Raw genomic sequence first — 22,658 nt, forward strand, 5'->3', positions numbered from 1 at the left:
CACCTGTTACCACTCTCTCCACAGGGCCCAGCACACAGGCCAGACCAGGCTTCACAAACTCATCCTGTTAAAATGCAGACTCTGACTCCGTGGGTGTAGGCGGCCCGAGCATGCATGTAACAAACCCCGGCCATGCTGCCGGGCCTCCAGCCTCTCCTGGAGCATTGTGGACAGGAGCTCAGCTCCTGGTGTGGGTGTGTGGACAAACGTGGATGAAGGAAAGAATGAACATGTGCTATCTAAGAACCAGAGGAACGAGGAGCAGCAGGCCTGGGCCACCCCTTGAGACGAAGAACAGGCACAGGCCTTGTGCAGACGTGGGTGTGGGGGCAGCAGGGGGGCTGTGGGCCCCCTCTCCACAGCCTGTTTCCCTCCTTATTCTTCTAGAGTGTAGTATCTGGAAGGTTTTCATAAAGTCTTTTTGTTTTTATTGCACATCATATCAAACAGACTGCACGGTATTTAAAACAGGACGAGACATTCACCGGGACAAGGAGACCTAAACTTCTTTCCTGGCCCTCACCTGCACCCCACCAGCACCTACAACACAGGCCAATGGAACCAGTTAATGAGCAACGTGCTTATTTGGGGGGCTTCAGAGTTGTGCTGGGCCTTCTGCACTGGCCCGTTTGGAGACTGCTGGTGACAATGACAGGTGTCTGGGCAGGATGGCTGGGCCAGCAGAACACCTAGGGCCTGGCAGTGTGGGGCCTGTAGACACCTGGTCTGCTGGTGGAGCCAGGATTACAGCCCAGGTGCTGAGAAGGAAGACACAGGTGGGACACTGTGGACCTGGACATCCACCTCGGGACACAGACACCTGTGGCAGGTGGACGGAGACAGCGGAAGACGCGGCCGAATCAGGCCTCACCCTGGCCAGCTGGTGGTAGCCTACCACCCTCCTGAAATAAATGAGGGCCCAACGAGGTTAAAAGAAGATGCACGGCGGGCACAGATGGAGGGAGGGGCCAGGGCCCTGAATCCAGCGGGCGAACACCTCGGTAGTACCACTCCAGGGAAAGAAGCCAGGAGGAATCCAATCTGGGTGCGTGCCACCATTACTTCATAGGGGAGTGGAAACCCCGCGGGGGCCAGGCTCAAGAAGGGGGCTGCAGACCCTCAGGCTGCTGATGGCCGGGGATGGGGAGGGGGGCACAGGCCTGCTGGTCCTGCCCTGCTTCTTCTTGCCCACACGCCGCCGTCTCTTCCTCTCCAGTTTCTCCCTGCGGGCGGCAGCTGTGGTGAAGGTGATGCAATGGGCATCCAGGAAGTCCAGCAGCTTCCCCATGGCCATGCAGATGCCTTGCTGCTTCAGCTCGGCCTGCAGCTCTGCCAGCTCGAAGGGCTGGTACAGGAGGACCTTGCGGTAGAGGGCCGGCTGGGAGCGGATGTAACGCCTCACGGCCTCCTCTGTGGCCACTGCCTGGACGGCCGCCTGCGAAGCGCTAACCCCCTCCTCACCTGCCTCGTCTTCTCCTGCAGACTCCAAGGCCGCTCCAAACTCACAGGAAGAACTGAAAAGAACCAGGCAGTAACATCTGCAACACCCCTTCTCTCTCTCCAGCCCCCTACCCGAGACCAGGAGCCTCTTGGAGGGAAGGAGTTTGTTTGCGTCCCCTGAGGAGCCCAGCACGTGGCATGGACAACCCCCAGGGCGGCAGGACCCCCAGGCTGCTGTGTTCCTGGTACTCTAGCCACTGGCCTGAGCCGGATCACGCTCTCAGCCAGACTCCACTGCCGAGGGCAGCCGTGCTAGGCTGGCCTCACTTGAGGGAGCATCACCTGGGTGAGGACGCAGGAGCTCCAAAGGTTTGCGTAGGAGGCCCACGGGTGCTGCCCTTTAACTCCACCCGGGTGTCCTGTCATTCAAACCCGGAAGGCAACGAAGATTTCTGAACATTGGCCATTAGGACTCACTTACGCCAACTCTCAGACTCACTGGTCAGAAGGCCTACGAAGCCACTGGCCTTGTCCCTCCATCTAGTTACCTTTGTGAGCTACAGGAGCTGTCACTGCTGTCCGCAGAGGTGGCCGTGGATTCCTGGGAGGCCAGGAGCTGGGTGTCACCATCAGGGCCTGGAGGCACCTCCTTGGCTGGTGACACGCTCAGGGCCAGGTTGCTTCCACCAGGCTGCTGCTTTAGATGCTGGGGGCCCTTGGTCTTGGCAGGCCCCTTGGACCTTTGGGGAATAGGGCGAGAAGTGGCCTCCACCTGGGTGTGGCCAGCTGCCCTTGAAGCCTTGCAGGTCTTGGTGGTGTGAGACTGGCTACAAGGAGCCTCCAAGGGCATGTGTGAGGACCAGCTCTCATCCTCAGAGTCTGATTCCAGCGTCTGGTGAGTGTACTGGAATATCTCCTTCAGTTTCAGGACCATCTGGCGTTTGGGCAGAGGGCGGACCCCAAACCTGAAGGGGGAGACAGGTGAGCTTCAGCAGAGAGCAAACAGTTACCAACAAATTAAATTTAAAAAAACCCAACAAATTAAATTAATGGCTTTGTGTAAATTGAATCTTAAACGCTTGACTTATGAGCATTCAGAAGTTAGTATCTATGCTGCATGCCTACTGAGCTTGTTCTGAGGAATATTCCGGAAGGGCCATTCCCTGAGTTCTGAGTGGTGGTGGTAGTGATGACCTCCACAGTGCCAAAGGTGAACAGCAGCATTCATTGGGATGTGATAGTTTCTTTTCTTTTCTTTTCAATGGAGGTGTTAGGGATTGAACCTGGGACCTCACGCATGCTAAGCAAGCACTTGGCCACTGAGCTATCCCCGCCCACCAGGATGTGATAGTTTTGATGTTCTTTAAAAAAATCAAGTCTCCATCCTCAGACTGTTAAGGGTCCCATTCCCATCCACGTGGCACAGGGAGACCTTCACCTGATGGGTGATATGGAAAACTGTCACTTCTTGGCTCTTGGCCCTGGGTGATTTGGGGAACAGTATATGGAGAGCTGGCAGCCACTCACATGCCCCCCCACCAGCCAGAGGCTCCCGCCACCAGAGCCCAGGGTGGAGCTCTGTGGCGCGTCCTTCTGCTCTCAGCCTTGCTGAGCCTGGTCACATGCACAGGAGGGAGGGACCATTTATAAGAAAGCTTTAAAGAATGACACCAACCTATCCAGTTCCTTCTTCAGCACTGGGGTCTCCATGATGGAATACCTTGGCATAGGGGTTATGGGCACTTTGGGGGGCAAGTTCTTCTTCCGATTAGCACCTTCTGGGTAGAACAAAAGAACACATGTTTTAGCTCAAGAGATCTGGCTTTGCCTCTTCTGACCCCGACAGTGTCTCCCAGAGAAATACTTCACTTGCTCCAGGAAAGCAGTGATGTCCGCCCCTTCGCTGTTTGACTCCGCCATCATGTCTTCCCAAGGGAAATCGTCACACAGCACACGGTGAGAGGCCCACAGGCTTACGTGGTGCTGATGCTGTGTGAAGGGCTAGAAAGCTGGCTAGTGGTGGCCAGGGCCAGGGTGAAGGGGCAATGGGGGGGCAACTGCCAATGGGTATAGGATTTATTTTTGGGTGATGAAAATATTCTGGAATTAGATAGTGGTGACAGTTGCAGAATATTGTACTAAAAAAACCACTGAATTGTACATTTGAAAGGGTGAATTTTATGGTATATGAATCATACCCCAATAATGCTGTTATTTAAAAAAAGAAATCAGTATTTTAAAGACAAATGGGGCAGCTTAAGAACATATAGACTTTGGTTCTTATCCTTTTTATAAGCATGCAGCCCTCTGAGACACCAGTGAAAACCACAGACTGTCTCCTGAATAGTGCACAAAATTCTCTATATAATTTCAGTGAATTTGTTGCCCCTGAATCTCCCCTCAGATTCTAAGGTCCCCTGGCCTAAAGTCTCAGACCTACAGCAGTTCTCACACCACCTGGGAACCCGTTAGAAATGCAAATTCTTGGTCACACTCCAGACCCCTGAAGCAGAAGCTCTGGGTAGGGCCGGCCCACGTGTGCTTTAAGTTCTCCAGGCAATTCTGATGTCTGCTCAAGGCTGAAAGCGCTGGTCAGCGATGCCCAGTTGGTCTAGGAATTTAGGAGGAAATGAAACGCCAGGTCATGGGCAGATGCTTTGCCTACAAGCTCTGCTTCTCGGTCACCAGTCACTGCTCAGTGTCACCCTGACCCTTCCCGGGGTCTCCCTGGATCTGCCCAGCCGAAGGCGGGGAGGTGGGCAGGAGCACCTGGAGGGGCCCATACCAACACCGGGGGCCTTGGTTCTCCTGTGACTGAAATGAGCTGGGAAGGGGCGTCCCTACACCAGAGGGGCGGATGAGGAAGGAGGGAGGCGCGCAGCGGACTTGCCACACTTGCCCCCTCGTTTGTTTTTTTTTTTTAATTGAGATGAAATTCACATAGCCAAATTTCAAAGTGAGCAATTCAGTAGCACTTAGTACTTTCACAGTGTGGTGTGACCACCACCTCTAATGAATTCTAAACCATCTTCATCAAGCCCAGAGGAAATTCCACACCCAACAAGCAGGCACTCCCCGTTCTCCTCTCCCCTGAGGCCCTGGCAATCACTAATCTACTTTCTATCTGTATGGTTTTGTCCAATCTGGGAATTTCATATAAATGGAATCACAGAGTGTGTGGTCTTCCGTGCCTGGCTTCTTTCACTAAGCATCGTGTTTTCAGGGGTCACGCTGGTGGTAGCACGTGTCAGCACTTTTTTCCTTTATATGGCTGGATAATATTCCACTGTATGGATGGACCATATTTTATTTACCAATTGATGGACATCTGGGTTGTTTCCACCTTTGGGCTACTATGAATAATGCTGTTGTGAACATTCATGCAGAGGACCTGCCTGAGTCCTGATTTCAATTCCTTTGAATGTACACTTAAGAGGGGAATCGCTGGGTAATGATGGCAACTCTGAATTTTTGAGGAAACCCCCCGTGCCTGCTTTGAAGGTGCCCCTGGGGTGCCTGTCACAGACTCTTGGAGGTGCTGGTTCAGTATTCTGGGGTGGAGTCCAGAGACGGGGATCTTTAACGGTGCCCAGGTGAGCTGCAGCCTCCAGGCAGTTTGGGAAGCCCTGACTTACTGGCTAAGTACGTGAGTGATAGCAAGCCAGTCCTCCCAACCATGGGGAGGGGTCAGGCAGCAAGGGGAGGGCGTGCCGCAGGTCAGCAGGCCCCGGGTTGTCCTTACGACCCTCCACGCCCCTTACTGTAAACCAGTGTGAAAGACAGACACCCTCCCACTACTCACTCGGCGTCTGAAACTCTCCTGCTTTCTGAGCTCCATCAGCACCCGGCATCTGGGCCAGAGGAAGAGCCTCTGGGGACTTCCGTTCCTCTCCATCCCAGTCTTCCCACAGAGCTGAATTCAGAAAGCTCAGCCTGCTGCTCCCAAGGGAGCCGGCCCCAGGGGATTTCTCTTGAGCCTTTCTTAGGCCAGTACAACTTCCTCGGATGGGGGTGGTGCCCAGCAGTGCTGGGGAGTGGCAGTCACCACTGTCCGGGGCGCCCCCTGCCCTACTGCCGGGGCTGCTGGTGCTCAGGGGGCCGGTCCGCTCAAGGTTCAAGTGGTCAATCGGAATTGGTGAGAGGGGCTCCACGTGCCAACACCAGTCGTCGACTGGAATCGGGGGGTCACCGTCCAGCAGGGGGCTGCTGCTTGCCTGCTGGGGGGCCCCGTCCTGCTCGTCTTCACTGTCCTCCACCTCCACCACTTCACTGGCTGTGGCCTGAGCCGCCTGGCTCGGGCCAGGTGGCGGGCGCTTCTGGAGCTGCCCGGTGAGATCGGTGAGGACTCCTGAGACGGGACAGGGAGCTGGAGGAGAGAAGTGCTGGTGGTGTCTGGGACGGAGACTGGACAGGCTTCTACACACCTGCCTCCCACTGTCAGAGCTGCCAGGAGTGACGGGGCCCAAGCGTGACGATGACATCTGGGGCACAATGACTGAAAACTTATTTGTGGCTTCTGGCACATCCCCGTTCTCTAACAGGGCCCTGGGCTTAGGTGGGGCCACTTGATCTGCTGAGGGCCTGGACCCGAGGCCCATGATCTGGGTCTGCGACGAGCAGTTGCGGCTTCTGCTGGCCAGCGGGGTGGCAGGCACCAGCCATGACGTGTCTGTGGTGCTGTCCTCGCCGCGGCTGCTCTCAGGGTCACAGAACAGCCGGGAGGTCCCTCTGCCCCCAACAGAGCCCCGGTTCCTTGATGGCCCCTCCACCTCCCGCTGCAGCATGGCCTCCCTTCCTGGTGGGCTTTGGGAAGGTTCCTGCTCCGCATCAACGTCGATGATGGAAAACAGCTCAGAGGACTTGGTGCTCACTTCTAGAACTTTCCTTTCTTCTGGGGGACCATTCAAAAGTGACTTTGTTCTGGTTTGCTCTAGCTCCAGCTCTTCATCTGAATCCAATAAAAGGATAATCTCATCTTCTCTGTTCACGCCAGATGGAGAGTTCTGAGACCTGGAACTCAAACAGCCAGGTTTTGACTGGGTTATGTCCATGGATGGAGATTTTTCTGGGGAGATCAGGACCCCTTTACCTCTGCATGCCAACACAGAACCACACTCCTTGCCTTTCTGGCTGGGCTCCTTATGTGATGTGGGAAGGCTCCTTGCCCTCTTTGGCTTTGCTGGTGCGTTCTGGGAGGCCACCCTGGAAGCGGTGCCCTGTGAGTGGTGGGTTGGCGGGGACAGGTCAGTGGTGTGATGAGGGCAAGCGCGTGGCTGGCGGGGACTCCTGCCCGGAGGGGACTGTGATAGGAAGGAGTGTGAGGGTGAGGGGGTTGCCTGCTGGCGAGGAGAGGGAGGGGAACTCCCCACTCCTGGTTCCCAGATGGTGCCGTTTCTTTCCTTGCGATCACCTGTCACCTGGGACAGTACAGGGTGTCCGGCGTGAAATGACGAGAAGGGCTGTTCAGAGCACAAAGAGGTGCTCTCCTTCTTCTCTGTCAGGCCCCGTGCAGGGCTGGGAGAGCAGGGGACTGTCCAGCCCTTCCTTCGGGGACTCTGCCCGCTCTGCCCCGTCCCAGCCCTGGACCCCAGCGGGCAGGGGAACAGACAGTCTGATGTCTTTCCATTTGGCTGGGGCCTCATCTCTCCCTCGCCCAGATGATTCCATCTGTTCTTCGTCTCCTGACTGTTCTTTATCCTCAACGCTTGTGAAGATTCCTCCAGAAACTGGGCCATCCTCCCCCAGCTGGTCAGCTTCTCCCTCGACCTCTGGAGCTTTCTCCCCCTGGAGAAGCTTTCGCTGAGTAGCTGCAAACTCATAAATTTCTTCCATCTCTGCCTCATTCACTCTTTCTCTGTTCTTCTTCATGGTCCTCGGATCTCACCAGAGCCTCTGCTTCCTCCTCCTCCTCCAGCCACACTGCCCGCAGGAGCTCCTGGAAGGTCTCCGCTCTGCTTTCACAGTCCTCACCTTCCTGCTCCTCCCGCGGCCCGCCCTCCGAATCCATCGCTGCAGGCACCTGTTCGCACAGGTGAACGAGCTCACTCACACCAAACCTGCAACAGGAAAATCATGTGTCATCCCACCCTGTGCCGGGCGCCCCGGTGCGGGAGGCTCGGAGCAGGAGTCCTCACAGAGAGGACAGCCAGGACTCATCCTGGCCTTTCCCGGCTCGCCTGTGAAGGCGGTGCCTGCGCTCGTACCCAGCAGCACCCCAGGCCACTCAGTTCTAGAAAGAGACTCATGAGCCTTTCAGGAGGGCTCACTGACCGCAGGCCTGAAGGGCTGCTGGGCTGAGTGAAGAGCGCAGGGGTGGGTGGTGCTGTGAGCCGGGAGGGCACCCAAAGCACCCTGACTGATGCAAACCAGGACACACCAACGCTGCCCCGGGTTGGCCCAGGCTGGGGCTGCACCAGCCTGCCACCTGCCTGATGGCTCTGTGGTCTCATCGGCACGTCTGCAACCCCAGGGGCTGAGTCTGTACTCCCCAAGAACACACCTGACGTGGCCCCGGACGAACGAACAAGGTTTCATCCAAGGGGCCCTAGAGCGTTGTCAGGAGGTAGAAGACCTTTTCTTCTGCTGAGCTACCTGCCCTCTCTCCTGAGACACTAGCGTGGACAAACCAGGAGGCTGCAAATTCATGGGACCTGGACCAAACCTTCTATTTGCTTCTATTCTCTGCGACTCGGGAAAGGTGGCTGTTGTTCAGCTTTGGTGGCGGAACCACCCAAGAGTAGCAGTGTTTGGCGGCTGAGGCTGGGGCCGCCCTGGCATCATGCCCAGGGACCTAAAAGTCATGGGACTCTGCAGGGGCCCTCCTCAGCCAGCAGTTAGCTCTCTTGCAAGCATCCATTCTGGCCAGACTTCCAGTCAATACACCCTGTTCCAGGTCACCTCTGGGCATAAACCTGGGATTGAAAGGCACAGGAAGGACTCAGCCCCGACCTTCCCACGGGCCATCAACCAGCTAATCCTTGTCAGGTGATGGCAAAAGCTGTGAAGTAAACAGAAAGAACAATCCAGACCTGTGGGCCAGAGAGCTCAGGTCAGGGGCCAGCTGCGGAGGCAGGACAGTGTCGGCAGTGTAGAGATAACACAGGAACGCGCGGGCAGCCGCAGCGCTGATGTCACTCAGCAGGACACGCTGGGCCCTCACATCACCATCTTCCACAGCGAAAAAGGCCTCACTGTTCACCTGAAGGAGAAATAAACACAGAAGGTTTATCCACCAGACAGTTGTGACTTGGGGGGAAACAGCCTGGGAGGTCCTGGGAACCTCTGATCTTGTCCCAGGCTGGACGTTAGCCAGTGTCACTCCATCTGCATATTAGGCCATAAAACTTGTCTGTTTTCAAAATCAAATCAGGGATAGATGCTCAGGAACCCGGTCAGTCCGCTTTCGACAGACATATCAAAGGCACTAGAACATTCTGACGAGACTGACGGCAGTTTCCTGGGCTCCTGCCAACGCGATGTTCAAGTCAAATGCACAGAAATGTCGCAGCAGCTCAACCTTAAAGAGGTCAATTATAAGACTACTATTATGCAAACAGAGAAAAAGGAAACAATTCTTGGGGGAAAAAAAGGACTTTTACTCAATGGAACAAATAATCTAATGTTTCCCAACTCTGAGGTCCCCTCCTCACACCACTTTCTAACCTCAAATGTGTCTTCTCCACAGAGCACAACCTTCATGGCAATGGGGGAGAAATGTTCACGGGTGGTGGGAGGAGAGTAGGGGGTGGAGGGGAGGAGGCTGAGCTCATTCGAAGAGGGAGCTAAGGGGGCAGGAGGACAGAGGGAGAGGCTGGGCAGAGAGGGAAGAGGAGGGGAGGAGGGGAGGAGGAAAGGGGGAGGGAGAGGAGGGGAGGGAGGAGGGCGAGGAGGCTGCACACTTACATACTGCATGAGAAGTGGGCATCGGGCATAAAGCACGAACTTGTGGGCATAAAGCACCTCCCCGCTGTCCGTCTGAAACTGGATGTCACTCAGGTGGGGGTTATTGACCATGGCACTGAAGTCAGCCACCAGCAAACTAAGAGAGAGCTGAAATGAGAGGAGAGTGGCCACTCCACCTGGCGCCCGCCTCGCCTTGCAGGTGCCCAGAGGAGGGGGTGTAGGTGGCAAGTGGGGCCCTTGTGCGGCTCCCCACAAGGGTCCGATGTCAGACTCCACTTTTAAGTTCCCTTCAGGCACTCAAAGACATGGAACAGCAAAACCCAGTCCTTTCTCAAATTCTCTGTCACACAGAATCCCTGGCTTAAACGGGAGGTGCAGCCTGTGCAGCTACAGGGCAGTGACAACTTCACCAGGACACGGTGGCCAGACGGTGTGCAGCCCCACCAGGAAACCCACCAGCCCAGCCTGACGTGACAGATGGGCCCCGAGCCCAAGCAGCTGAGGGGCCGGCCGTGGGGAGCTCCGCATCCCTACTCTGACATGTGCCAGGTCTCCAGGGAGACCTTGATGAGACATGCTTGGCTGAGAACCAATATGCTAACAGGATGACATCCACTCTAATGAAAACCCAGCATCTAACCCAATTTGTCACCAACACAGAATACAAACCATGGCTGAGGCCTCCAGGACTGCACAGCGGAGGGTGCAGTAAGTCCTGAACGAGTGAATGGAGCTTTGAGAGAAAAGGGCACAGAGCTGTCGGCCGGACGAGGCACCTTCACAGAGCAGGGGTGCTCCCCTGGGCCTGAGGACAGAGCAGGGTTCTGGGGCCGGGTTAGTGAGGTGTCCCCAGGGTTCAACAACAAAAGGGACAAAAAGCCTTAAGGCAGTTCCCCAACAGGGGGACAGATGGCTCTGGGGAGTGCTCACTTGGCTCAGCTCAAAGGGGACCAGTGGACTCGTGCAAGGGCCTGGTGGCCAGCACTGAGCTGGCCACACTGAACATACAACCAGCACTGTGGCCAAGACCACAGAGGCAGGAGCAGGGCCAGACATCCTTACCGAAGCCTGGTGATCCATCTCCGGGCACTTCTTGGCTGGCAGGACAAACCCAGTCAGTGGAAGGCCACCAGGCAGCAAGTCCATCCCTGAGAGAAGGATTCACAGGGTAAAAGAACAGCTCCTCCCGGCAACATCAACTGCCAGGGAAAGGGCATCGCTGGGCTGGCCGAGGACGGCCCGTCATAGGCGAAACTTCACTGCCACCCCCTCCCGAGCAGAGAGGTACACGGGAGTAAGACACATGAAATCAGCCCTCACGACCTTTCAGTCTGGCAAAATGCTGCCCCTGGTCACAGCTGAAGGAACACTGTGACATTCACCGAAATCACATTCACCTTTGAGGAAAAATGAAAGCACCTACAGAGACTGCATTCTCCCCATCACACAGGGATGAGCCAGGGAAAGTCAGAGGCTAGCGTGTCAGGGCCACAGTTCCAGGGAGGGGAGGCCCCGAAGGCCAGTGTCTCACCTGGGGCCCCTCCAGAGCCGGCTGAGCCCTGGGTGCAGGGCCATTGGCTGGCACTCAGCCCCTCTCTTGCCAGGTCCATGAGGTCCTGCAGGGCCTGATGCTCCCTCTGGCTGGCAGAGGGCAACGGGTTCCCAGGGCTGCGGTCCGCAGGGCAGGCACTGTGGACAGCAGGTGGCGTTTGCACCAGCTCTGGCCTCTCAGGCAGCACTGGTGGTCGCGTGGGCTCCTGAAAGAAGTCGGCATTTTGGGGTGAGTCTGTGGCCACTACGGCAGCCACCACACAGAGGGTCCTCAAGGTGCCAGCCCCATCCCAGAGCAACCCTGGGAAGCTTTTTGCCATTACCAGCTGTCACCATCTGATAGGCTTCCCTATCACGGCAAAGGCCATGCCCGTGGCCTCCATGTCTGCAGAATGGTTCCCGGGGCTCCCACCCTCTTAGTGTCTAAATTGCTTCCAGTGGGTGAGTACTGAGTCCAGACCACTTGCATCAGGCCTGTCTGGTTCCTGGGCACCATCACAGGCAGATTAGACCAGCCCCTGGGGGCAGGACCTGGGACCCTGCACTTTAAACAAGCTCTCCAGGAGCACGGTGCATTTGGGAACCCAGTGGTCTTCCCCATTCTTACCGGGGGAGCCATCTACTTGCTGCAAAGGAACATACTGGACGACAAGCTATGCTCCTTGGCTTCCTCCTCTCCCCTCCCCTCCTCCTGCTCCGGCTTTCTGCCACCCAGGTGTTGGTATCTGGTGCTGCAGTCCTGGAGCGGAGCCGCCAAACTCTCCCCCAAGCCCACCTGTGTGTGCTGGGAAGGGAGCGCACCTCGGGGGGCCGCTGAGGTGCCATGGCGGGGACCAGGCTGACCGTGTAGAAGGATTCCAGAGCCCAGGCCCCGGTCAGGGCGCTGCCCTCCCACAGAAAGTTCTGCTTCCCTCCAGGCGGTCGCAGACACCAGCTGCCCTTCTTTAGCTCCTCCTTTAAAATTCTGCTGGCAGGAAGGGGCGGCGTGCAGGACAGCTCCACCTCCTCTGCAAAGAGCTGGGCCACGCGATCCTCTATCTGTCTCCCTGTGGTCTCCCGGTCCTGAACTAACAGCTGGGGTGGGGAAGCAGGTGCTTTCTTCTTGCGACTCTTCTTCTCTAGTGACAAACAGAAGCAGCATGGAGTCATCCTCCCATCCTGAGGTCCACTAGTGGCAGCTTCAGCTGCTGCTGTGTGCTCCCCCACAGAACCATTCTCGGCTGCGTACCTGCTCCCAGTCCCATCCTCTCAGAAAAAACATTTCCCAGTCTGAGCGCCGCCGGCACAACCTCCTGCTCCATCTCGGACCGGGACAGAGCCATGGCCACCTGCAGGTCCTCAGGTGACACCTCAGGCTCGGCGACCTTCCGCCTCTTCCGTGGCTCCTTCTTGGTGGTGGCTCCCTTCCGCTTTAGACCTCCAATATGATTGCTGAGGCTTAAAGGCCAGCCGGGCAGAAAGGTTAGTGAGGGCTAGAGTTGTGAGCATCTTCTGTTCTGAGGGGGGTCCCCAATGGACCCGAGAGGTTTGGACCCCTCCTCCTCAGTGGGGGCAAGAAAACAAGGATAAATGTGGACCCGATAGACAGAAGCATCAATGGCTTCTGTGCTCACTCTGTGCCTGACAAAAGCTCGCGTGATCTAAGGGCCAAAAGTTCAGCACAGTTCAGACATGGGAGGGTCTGGGTCCCTCCAGGTGATGCTGCCCAGCTGGGTTCTTGGCAGACATACAAAGATGACAGTGGTACCCGCACACCCTAGATGTGACCAGACCCTCAGCACTTGATGGCTCTGAGTCAGCTCCCTGGATTCTGCTGCCATCAATACCCAGATGCCCCTTAGGTGGTCCCGGCCACATTGGCCACGAAAGGATCCCTTCCCTCCTGCAGGGGTCCCAGGGCAGCACCTTTGCCCAAGGCCTAAAGGAAGGGCCTCCCAGGTTAGGCCACCGATGTGCTCAGCTGACTCAGAGGTCGTTGTGCAGTGTCTCATTTGGGTTGGGGGAGATTTACTTAGAGGATCTTCTGGCTGGAGAGACCCTAGACTGCCTGGTGAATCCCAACAGGCTAGGGAAGAAGTAGGAGGGCGAGGTGAGCAGAGCAGAGAGCACAGACCCAGGACCACCATCCCTGCGCCTGCGGGGCAGGCGTGTGGGCGCGCCAGGAAGCACCTCTGGCACTCTCCGCTGGGCCAGGGATGGCTCCGGAACCTCAGGTCTCCCCTCAGATCTGAGTGAGCCCTAATTCCCTTCCAGCCTCTTGGGGACCCTGCCTGAGAACCACAGCCTCCAAGAGGGACAGGAGCCGCCCCAGCTCCTCCCGGCCCTGCTGGCAGCTGCTGCAGGCTGCACCCGGGGCCCAGCAGGCAGGGCCTGGACTGAGGTGCAGGGGTGAGGGGGGTGCTCGGACAGGAGCTCTGACTACCCCAGAGTCAAAACACCCCACGGCTGGCCATGGAGCAAGTCCATTTGCTGTGGTTTTCCTACTCTAACAACCTTCCAGAAGGACCCCACTGTACATCTTATCTCACTTCTTGGAGGTATTTAAAAAGCAGATACACTTTACCTGGGCAGGCCGTTCCAGTCCAGTTCTGCCAAAGGTCAGCAGTGGCTTAGACACCATCCATCCTGAGGCCTTAGGGCTCAATTCTCCAATGCTGGCATTGATGTGCTAACACGTGGACAGCTTGCCAGCTGAGAAGGGACCCCTGCCCACCCATCTCAGCAGTGGCCCTGCTCAGATGCCTATCACCTGTGTGCGAGGCAGTGGCCAGAACAGAACCACTGCCCTCAGCCTTCCCTTTGCTCTTGACTGCTGCCGAAGGAAAGAAGCCCCAAACCCACAGAAGTTCATGGCCCACGCTACTTTGTTCCCTGTAACATGGGCCTACTATGGTGTCCACGGTGGCAGGCCAACGTGGAGGGAAGTGACCCACTGCCACCTGTTTCTGGTTATCAGCAAGGCCTCCTATTTTAAGCATTTAATTCATACAAAGTAATTAAAAAAAAAAAAAGATCTATGGTTCTGTCTCAGCAATTTGTTGAACTGTGCTGAGTAATCTTATATTAACAGTAAGGAAACTGGACCACACTGAGCTGAAGGCCACAGCTTGAAATGCACGTGGTAAAGAGAATTACTGAATTCTTGACAGCTAAGGAATGTGGGGTGGGAAGATCTCAGGAAGGACCTTGTGGAAATGAGTCCAATCCAATTGGTCCTTTCTGCTGACACATCATGTGGTCCATTTCAACGCCTTTGAGGATAGAGATCTGTCTCCTCCTCATTCCCTGTGGAGACTGTGCCCAATTTCCTCCTCAAATGTTTTATCTCCAGAATAAGAGAGGGCTCTGTTGTCCTCCAAAAGGTTTTTTAAAAATAAAACACATTTTTCTTCTTTTTCACCTGACTCACCTCTGCGCCGGTGTGCTGCCAGCCCCCTCAGGCTGAGCTGTCTGCAGCCGCACGGCCTGGAGCAGGAGCTGTGGGCCAACCTCCATCTTCACCGCACACTGTTTCAAGTGACTGATTCTGCTCTTTGGGGTGAGAAATGGCTTGCCACAAATTGGGCAGTCAGGGATTTGAGGTGCAGAAGGTCTCAGTGCCTTTTCAGCCTCATCCAAGCACCTGGAGGAAGAGGATAAGTGTAGAAGAGCCGCCCTCCATGGTAAAGTGGGTAGGAGACGTGGATCCACGTCAGTGTGGACGTGCTGTGGGCCAAAGTTGGTTCCCCCAAAGCTAATCCCTCCATACGGCCTGCAGTCAGCCTCCAGACACTGCATTTAGATTTCTGTTAGCAAAGGTGTCTGAAGAAAGCAAGGATATAGTAGAGTCACCATAGGACCCAGCAATTCCACTCCTAAGTATGTACCCAAAAAACTAAAAACAGATACTCAAGGAGTACGTGAAAAGCATGTTCACAGCAGCTCTATCCACAAAACCTGAAAGGGGGAGACAACCCAGACGTCCACCAGTGGATGAATGGATAAACAGGATGTGGTCCATCGTACAGTGGAATATTATCTAACCATAAAAAGGAAGAAAGCACTGACACATGGCTGGACCCTGAAAGAACTGCCAAGCAAAGGAAGCCGACACAAAAGGCCACATACTGTGTGAGTCCACTTATGTCCGGGACAGGCCAGTCGAGAGACAGAAGGCAGGTTAGTGGCTGTCGGGCTGAGGAAAGAGGGAAATGGGGCGCCTGCTTAATGGGTCTGGGCTTTACTTTGGGGTGGTGACACTTTCTAAAATTGATTGTGCAATGGCTGTGCAACTCTGTGAATGTAAGTAAAAACGATTGCACTGTTCACTGTAAATGGGTGAATTGTATGGTGTATGAATTATATCCCAGTAAAGCAGTTTCAAAAAAAAGCAAGCACAGGCTGGCACCAGCACTGAGGTGCTGCTGTCATTTTGGGTGTCCCAAGATTCCCACCAGGATCTGGTCACACCCACGGGAAAGGCCACCCCGAGGTGACAGCTGCCGCTCCTACCGGTTCACATGCTGCTCCCTTCGCGTCACATTCATAGCCGAGAGGTTCTTTTGACAGAGCTGGCAGAAGAACAAGCCCTTCTCCTCCAGGCTGTCGTCACGTGCAGATGCCCGTTCCTGCCCAAACTCCCGCTGGAGGACCAAGGCCACCTCAGCGTCGCTCTCCATGGCCGGGAGCCCCAGCCCAGACCCTGTGGAGAGGCACAAGGATCCGTGAGGACCAGCTCATCCTCAGACCTCGCAGAGCACAGACACCAGGGGGAGGATGCAGAGACTAGACCTAGCCCTGCTCAGCCTCCTGTGCAGCAGGGAGACTGGACACTAAGCGAGGCCTGCAGATCAGTGCTCCTCAAACTTTAACAGGCACAGGAACCCCCAGGAGGATCTCTGAAGTGCAGGCCTGCAGGCTGGCACTCTGGAGGTCTAGGTGGAGACTGAGAGGTCAGACAGATGTTGCTGGTCCAGGACTATTCTCTGAGCATCATGGTCCTAACGAACTTTCCTTTCATTCCCCATTTCTGCTAAAGTTGGCAACCCTGGGCATTCCACGTTTGTAAGGCTCCTATCCCAACAAATCTAAGTTGTCTCTTCCAGGCTCAACTTTTCCTACTGCAGCGACCTTTCCTTGCCATCCTAGAACCAGGTCAGGGTGAAATGCCATCCTCAGTTTAAAGGCAGAGTCTTTTTCGCAGCATCAGACCAGAGGATGGACCGATTCTAATCTTGAGATGGCACCCAAGGTGGATATTAGGAGCCTCTTGGGGTGGTGAAACACACAGGGCACGGCACTTCCCTGCAGGAAGGCGTTAAATGACACCATGAGGAAACAATCAAACAAACCCAGAAAGTGGGAATTTTAAGACAATTCTCTGGACTCTTCAAGAAGTTAGTATCATGAAGAAACAAGGACCAGACAAGGGGACTGTTCTAGGGTCTAGGCCAAGAATCTGCTGAGCCACAGCCATACACAGTGAGACAAATCTTTGTTCAGAAAGAAAAAGAAATCAGCTACAGAAGATTTCCTTGGGACAACTGGGGAAGTCTGAATTTGAACTGGGTACCAGGCAATATTATGGAATCAGGTATATTTATGGTGTTGTGATTATGTAGGAGAATCTAGGGGTGAAGCGTCACGATGTCTATAACTGACTTTCAAGTGGTACAGAAGAAACATATTTATAGAATTGTTAAATCTAGATAGAAGGTAGTGAGACTTCATTGTAATATATTTCTTTGACTTTTTTGAATGGGAAAAATTTTGTAATAAAAAGTCAAAATTAAAAAAAAAAAAAAAGGAAGGAAGAGGCACCTTGCCAAAGAAGCTGAGAAATGACCCAAGGGACCCTCTGTTCTTTGGCCAAATACAAAGAAGTGGCGAAGGTAGACCGCCAGGCAGAGAGCCGCCCCCAGCAGAGACTCAATGAACGCTGGTTCCTGCCTGGCTCTGCTTGTCCAGGGTTAGAACTTATCCCATTGGGAAGACAGATTATTCCCGTCATACCGTTCCCCGCCATCATCTCCTCTTGAGGGCCCTTTGGGACGTTTTCTTCAAGCGCAGCCTCGAGGGAGCACCCTTCAGAAGCATGTTTCAAACGCTCGGGGTCTGCTCTCTTGAACTGCTGCATCCGCTGTAGGACCAGCTCTGCTGCCCGGGGTTTGGAGGGACTTGGCACCATCACAGTCAGACAGGAAGGAAGCGGCTGGGAGTTGCTGTCAGGAGCAGCCTCTGGCAAGGAAGAAAATATTCACATGCATCTACTGTAGCTGGAGAAACAAGACTCTCCCAAGGCACAAAGGTTAGACCTCAGGTTTCAAAGGGGTCCTTTACTGACGGGTTTAGGTTTACCTCCCAGGTATGAATAGTACTGATTGTCAGTAGCCTCACTGTTTGTGGTAATATAAACACACCTGTCATAAATATCTGTCACAGGAGGCGGAATGGGGAGTGACTGCTAACGAGCATGGGGTTTATTTTGGGGGTGATGAAAATGTTCTAAAATTAGGTAATGCTGATGGTCGCACAACTCTGAATATACTAAAATCACTCAACTGCACACTTTAAAAGGACGAATTTTACAGAACGTGGATTTTATCTCTATAAAGCTGTTACTAAAGAATTATTAATGACAAACACTTATATCTTTTTAGATCAGAAGTTCTCCTTTAACTTGGCATCTGCAGAAGGCCTCCGGGGGGATCCATGAAGCAGTTGTGTGTCAATTTTGCAGGTGTGTAGGGGTGCAGTTTTCTGGGGGGAAGTCATGCATAGCTTTCACCAGACTCTCAGAGGGAGGAGGAAGGACCAATGATGTTTCCACCACATCCCTGAAGCCCTACAACAGTCTCTGTCACCACCGCACTGGGAGGCCATGCTGACCACATAGGTAAAACGTTATTTAAGATCAGGAAGTGAAGGTGAGAAAAATTTAGAAACAGGACTCAGGAGCCCAGAGATCTTGTGCGGTATTATATATGCAAGGCTGGTTTTCAGTTCTGCATGAAGAATGTATGCTAAGCATATGGTTTAGTACCCCAGGGGCAGCAGGATAAGAAAGGTGCTTTAAACAAACAAACAAAAAAAAAGAAGAAGAATAAAAGGTGTTTGGAGGAGAAAGGAAGGACCAGAAGATTCTCCTGGGACTCAAACCCACATGGCACCCTCGTACTCCACTCTCAGCAGCCTAACGAAACTGGCTGGCCCACTGCAACTTACCCACTTTGGAGTGAATTCAAGAAAATGAGAGAAGCAGCATTATTTCCATGTTCATGTTCCTCATGTCAACGGCATGATGTAAACATTAATAGCAGAAGACCCCAAACATATCATATAGAAAATTCATCCTGGGATTCTATTTTTTTTATGACTGTTGTTTAAAACAGGAGTTGGCAAACTCTGGTTGTTGGGATGGCTGCCTGTTTTTGTAAATGAAGTTTTGCTGAACACAGCCCATTCAATTACATATCATCTAGGGAGCTGAGAAGTTTGTGACAGAGACTGTTTGGCCTGCAAAGCCAAAAAAATTTACTAGCTGGTCCTTTTCAGAAAGTTTTCCAACCCCTGGTTAAAAATAGTACAATTCACCTCTGCTTTTCTCTGTGGGAACATTCTGGCAGTGGTTGTGGCTGGTTACCTGTCTGGGTGCTCCACGTGCTGTCTTGGAGCACAGCAGAAGCATGCACACCTCCCTCCCCATTCTCAGGGGGAGCTGGTTCACTCTCCGGCCACTTGGGTGCCCTCTGCTTTTGAGGCCGTGGGGCCTGGCTGCCAGATCGAGTTTTCCTCTCAGCAGGGCCTTGCAGGGTTTTGCTCTTGGAAGCAGCTGGTTTGGTCCTTTTCAGTTTGCTTCTTATCTGGGTGCTGTTGGAGGCCTTTTGTGTCTTCCCTTCCCCAGACACTTCCTTGGAGCCATTCTTTTTAACCCTTTGGAAAAAGCTGGCACAGAGTTCCTTAAAGTCATCGTCTGACTCATCCATCACCTGACTGGTTTTAAGGCTTTCAGGCTGGTCTTCAGAAGTGAGGGTAGATCTGGGGGCCTGTGCACAGATGAGAAAGTGAGCTCGAGTGTGAGCTTAGCTGGGCCTCGTTCACACTCGAAGCTTCATTACAGTTCCTCACTAGTTCTTACCTGGAGAGTTTGCACGATTGAGCAAAAAGTAACATTTCCCCCTCCATAATGATTTAAAATGTCTTTCTTCAAATTGAACCTATGTTAAACAGCACGTTTAAAGCTTACCTCTATTAAAGTTCACATGTGAGAGATTTTGTTGTCCAGCAGATGCCTCTGAGGTAGAATATATACATGGACTTGGTGCTCAGGCCATTCTCCAAGATCTCCACGGTGATAAAGCACACTTGGTTCCTGTAATTTTTCACCTGTGGAAAGCCAAAAGCATCTAAGAGTAATTAGACAGATATTGTCATGTTATGCCATTTCTTCCAGGGAGGTACAAGAGCATGTGGGTCTTTGGAGTAACAACACCCTTGTCAAATACTGAGTTCCAGCTTGGTTAGCAGACTAATTATCCCACAGCACAACAGGGGAGAGGGTTCCAAGGTCCTGTCAGAGCAGTTCTATCACAGGCAGAAAAATGTGTGCATCTTGGAAGAGTATAATTTTTACTGAAATATGGGGAATGAGTCCCATGAAGGGCAGTCACCACAGAAACAAGATAATCCCCAAATCCAGAAAAACCATCTCTTAGGCCTACGCTGGTCCAAGGCCTCCAGCTCTCAGAGGCTCTATCAGCAAGCAATGAAATGGGGGGCGGGGAGGGAAATGTACACTTGAACTCTCAGGAAAAAACAAAAGACAGGAAGACAGGAGGCTCATCCCTCACTGATACAACCAATTTTTCCAAATCAGTAAAAGGTCACTTTTCTGCATCCTCTCACCCCAGCAACTCTCCTAATTTCCATGACTAGAATGCTGTCCATATGTAAAGGTTAGGGCCTTAGTGGCATGTTTATTTGTATTGGCACATTTTAGTGGGGTTCAAAAATCAAAACTAAATAACCTAGTGGCAGAAAGTTCATTTCAGATACAATAATGCAATTTCCTCTGCCCAAGTAATTCAATTAATCATCAAGTTTTCCACAGCTGGGCTGACACGAGCACCTAAAATCTACTTTGCATGGCTGGCTCATTCTCATCTCCCATCTCCTTAGAGAAGCTTGCCCTTGTCCTTTATCTCAGTGAACCCTCTCCTCCATTATTTTCTGTCATTACACACAGTTTTCACAATGGCATTTATCACAGGTTATAGTCCCACATGTATTCGATTTATTGAATGCTCACTGTATACCAGGCAGTGGTCCCAAGTGCTTTACAAGTCTAACTCATTGAATACTTACAGAAACTCTATTGGGTAGAATCTATTGTCATCCCTTCTTTACAGCAAGGAGCCAGGCACAAGAATGGGGAATCAGCTCAAGTTCACACAGCTTTTCAAGTGGCAGGACGGGCCAAATCCAGACAGTGTGGTTTCAGGGCATCGGCTCTTATATTTTGATTCACTTGTTATCTATCCCCTACTACGCTCAAAACTTTAGGAGAGCACACACTCACCTTTTTTATTTCGTATTCTCTTTGCTGACAAAGTGCCTGACTTGTAATAAGAGCTCGACAATTATTTGTTGAATTAAATAACTGCAAAGAGTCTGGTACAATCGGGAGCGAAGAGAAAGTGGTGGGGGAGAAGGCTGCAGGGAGAAGCAGATATTCCTGTCCGAACACTTGGAACGTCAGGCTAAGCAAACTTTTGGATGTGGGGAGCTAGAGCAAACTCCAGCCTCCACACTGCCATGAGTCTCCACATCTCTGCTGGTATTAATCTAAAACAGTCCATTTCCTATACGTGCTCAACCAGTATATGCTGAAAGAAATAATGGATCCCACGAGACTGCAAGCTTCCAGAGGGCTGGGACTTGTGCCTACGCAGCTTTGTACCTACCGCGGCGCCAGGATCACAGCAGACGCGGAAAGAATGAATGGGCAGGTGTGGGGCGACCCCCGCTTCCCCCAACCCGGTGACACACGGGTTGTCACCTGGGGAGGGGTTGCCAAGGACTCTGGCAGCTATAAAGACAGACAGCAAATTACGATCGCCAGACGGACCCCGAGGCCGTCACTCCGTGGGTATCCGCATCCCCCACCCCTCTTCCGTTCAGGCAGCCCTGGCCCCCTCCACCCGAGCGCGGCTCCTGCCTCTAACCGCGGCTAGAAGGGCTCTTCTCCCTCAGGAGAGCGAGAAAGGCCCGAAGTGGCCGGACTGCCTCTCCCGGGTGCAGACTCGGGCCCCAAAGCCCGACTCCTCCTACCTCTGGCGCCGCCGTAGCACCTTCTCAACGGAGAACCTTGCACCTGCGCATGCGCCGCTCTCACCCCCAGCGGCGAATTGCGTCTGCGCAGGCGCAGAGCGATTCGCACGGCTCGTTTCCCATCCTCCTCCGCGGCCAGGGCGCGCGGCCGAGATCGTTTCCCGGCGACCCGGGGCTAGACAAGGTGGAGCGCGGCGCTGGAGGGCAATGTGGCCTTGGGTCTAGGCGGCGCCCGGCAAAGTCTATTAAGTGTTGAGGAAGAGTCAGGGTGAGTTTAGGGCGCCGCCGCAGTTCTAAGTTGAAGTTTGTGTTCATCACGGTTCACACAGGAAACGTGTGCGGATTCATTGGGGGCGCCTCAGAGTGCACCTGTGTGAGGAGCCGACGAGTAAACGGAGGCACAAAACGCCGCCAGGCCGGGCAGAAGAGCTTCCTTCTGGAGATGGTTGCGAGCGGGTTGAGGCCTGGAGCGACGTCGGGGACGCCCAGCGCCTGGCCAAGGCCGCGGTGATGCCCACACTCTCCAGCCTGGCTGGTGCGCCTTGTCTGGGCTTGAGGGGAACGTGAAGCCGGAGCGGTTCGCCACGGGTTGAATAAATCGTATTAAGGGTTCGAACTTAAAGCTGGGGTCATTGGGAGCTGTTGAAAGTTTTGTTTTTAAAGAAAGTTCCAGTTGTAGTATAAAAATTGACCCGTTAGGAGGTGGTTATCACAATGTAGGCGAGAAATGAGGGTGGCCTGAATTAGGAATTGGAATGGAGAGAAAATAGAAATATTAAGGAGTTTGAATTGTGACCTAATTATTTGTTAAAATTCGTAGGTTTCTGGCCTGAGCGTCTGAGTAGAATGTGGTCCCAGTTACTGAAGTAATGAGCAGAGGAGGAGTAGTTTTGGAGGGAAAGCCAGTCCATTTAGGTTTTTTTTTTCTTAAGATATAATTTACGTATCATAAAATTTACTCTTTTGAAGTGTATGGTTCAGTGGTAATTAGTATATTCACAAGATGGTGCATCCATCATCACGATCTAATTCCAGAACGTTTTATAACCCCAAATAGAAATCTCTATGCCCATTAGCAGGTACTCCCCATTCCCCCTTACTCCATCACCTGGAAAGCACCAGTCTACTTTGTGTTTCTGTGGATTTTGCCTGTTCTATATATTTTATATAAATGGCATATGTAGCTTTCTGTCTGGCTTTTACTTAATGTATTGTTTTTAACAGCCATCCGTGTAGCATGAATCAATTCATTTCTTTTAATGGCTAGATAATATTCCCTTGTATGGATATACCACATTTCATTTATTAATTTATCAGTTGATGTACATTGGGGCCTTTTCCGCTTTGGGGCTATTATAAATAGTGCTGTGAACATTCGTGTACAAGTGTCTTTTTACTTCTCTTGGGTATATACCTAAGAGTGTGATTGCTGGGTCATACTGCATTTAGTTCTGAGT

At 53.1% G+C, this 22,658-nt stretch overlaps 1 protein-coding gene across 1 annotated transcript; it reads right to left on the reverse strand.

Annotated features, from left to right (window-relative positions):
- Positions 1 to 401: 401 nt before the first annotated feature.
- SLX4 (SLX4 structure-specific endonuclease subunit) lies at positions 402 to 20,430 on the reverse strand. The gene is given in 17 exon segments (XM_032461073.1): positions 402 to 1,514; positions 1,989 to 2,405; positions 3,116 to 3,218; positions 5,243 to 6,969; positions 6,971 to 7,293; positions 7,295 to 7,496; positions 8,469 to 8,638; positions 9,343 to 9,489; positions 10,405 to 10,490; positions 10,874 to 11,099; positions 11,695 to 12,011; positions 12,122 to 12,330; positions 14,303 to 14,515; positions 15,385 to 15,574; positions 16,885 to 17,109; positions 18,515 to 18,917; positions 19,118 to 20,430. Coding segments are annotated over 16 exon segments (5,349 nt in total). The 5' UTR covers positions 18,858 to 18,917; positions 19,118 to 20,430; the 3' UTR covers positions 402 to 1,063.
- Positions 20,431 to 22,658: the final 2,228 nt, after the last annotated feature.

Source organism: Camelus ferus, chromosome 18 (assembly GCF_009834535.1).
Source record: "Camelus ferus isolate YT-003-E chromosome 18, BCGSAC_Cfer_1.0, whole genome shotgun sequence".
Taxonomy (NCBI): Eukaryota; Metazoa; Chordata; class Mammalia; order Artiodactyla; family Camelidae; genus Camelus; species Camelus ferus.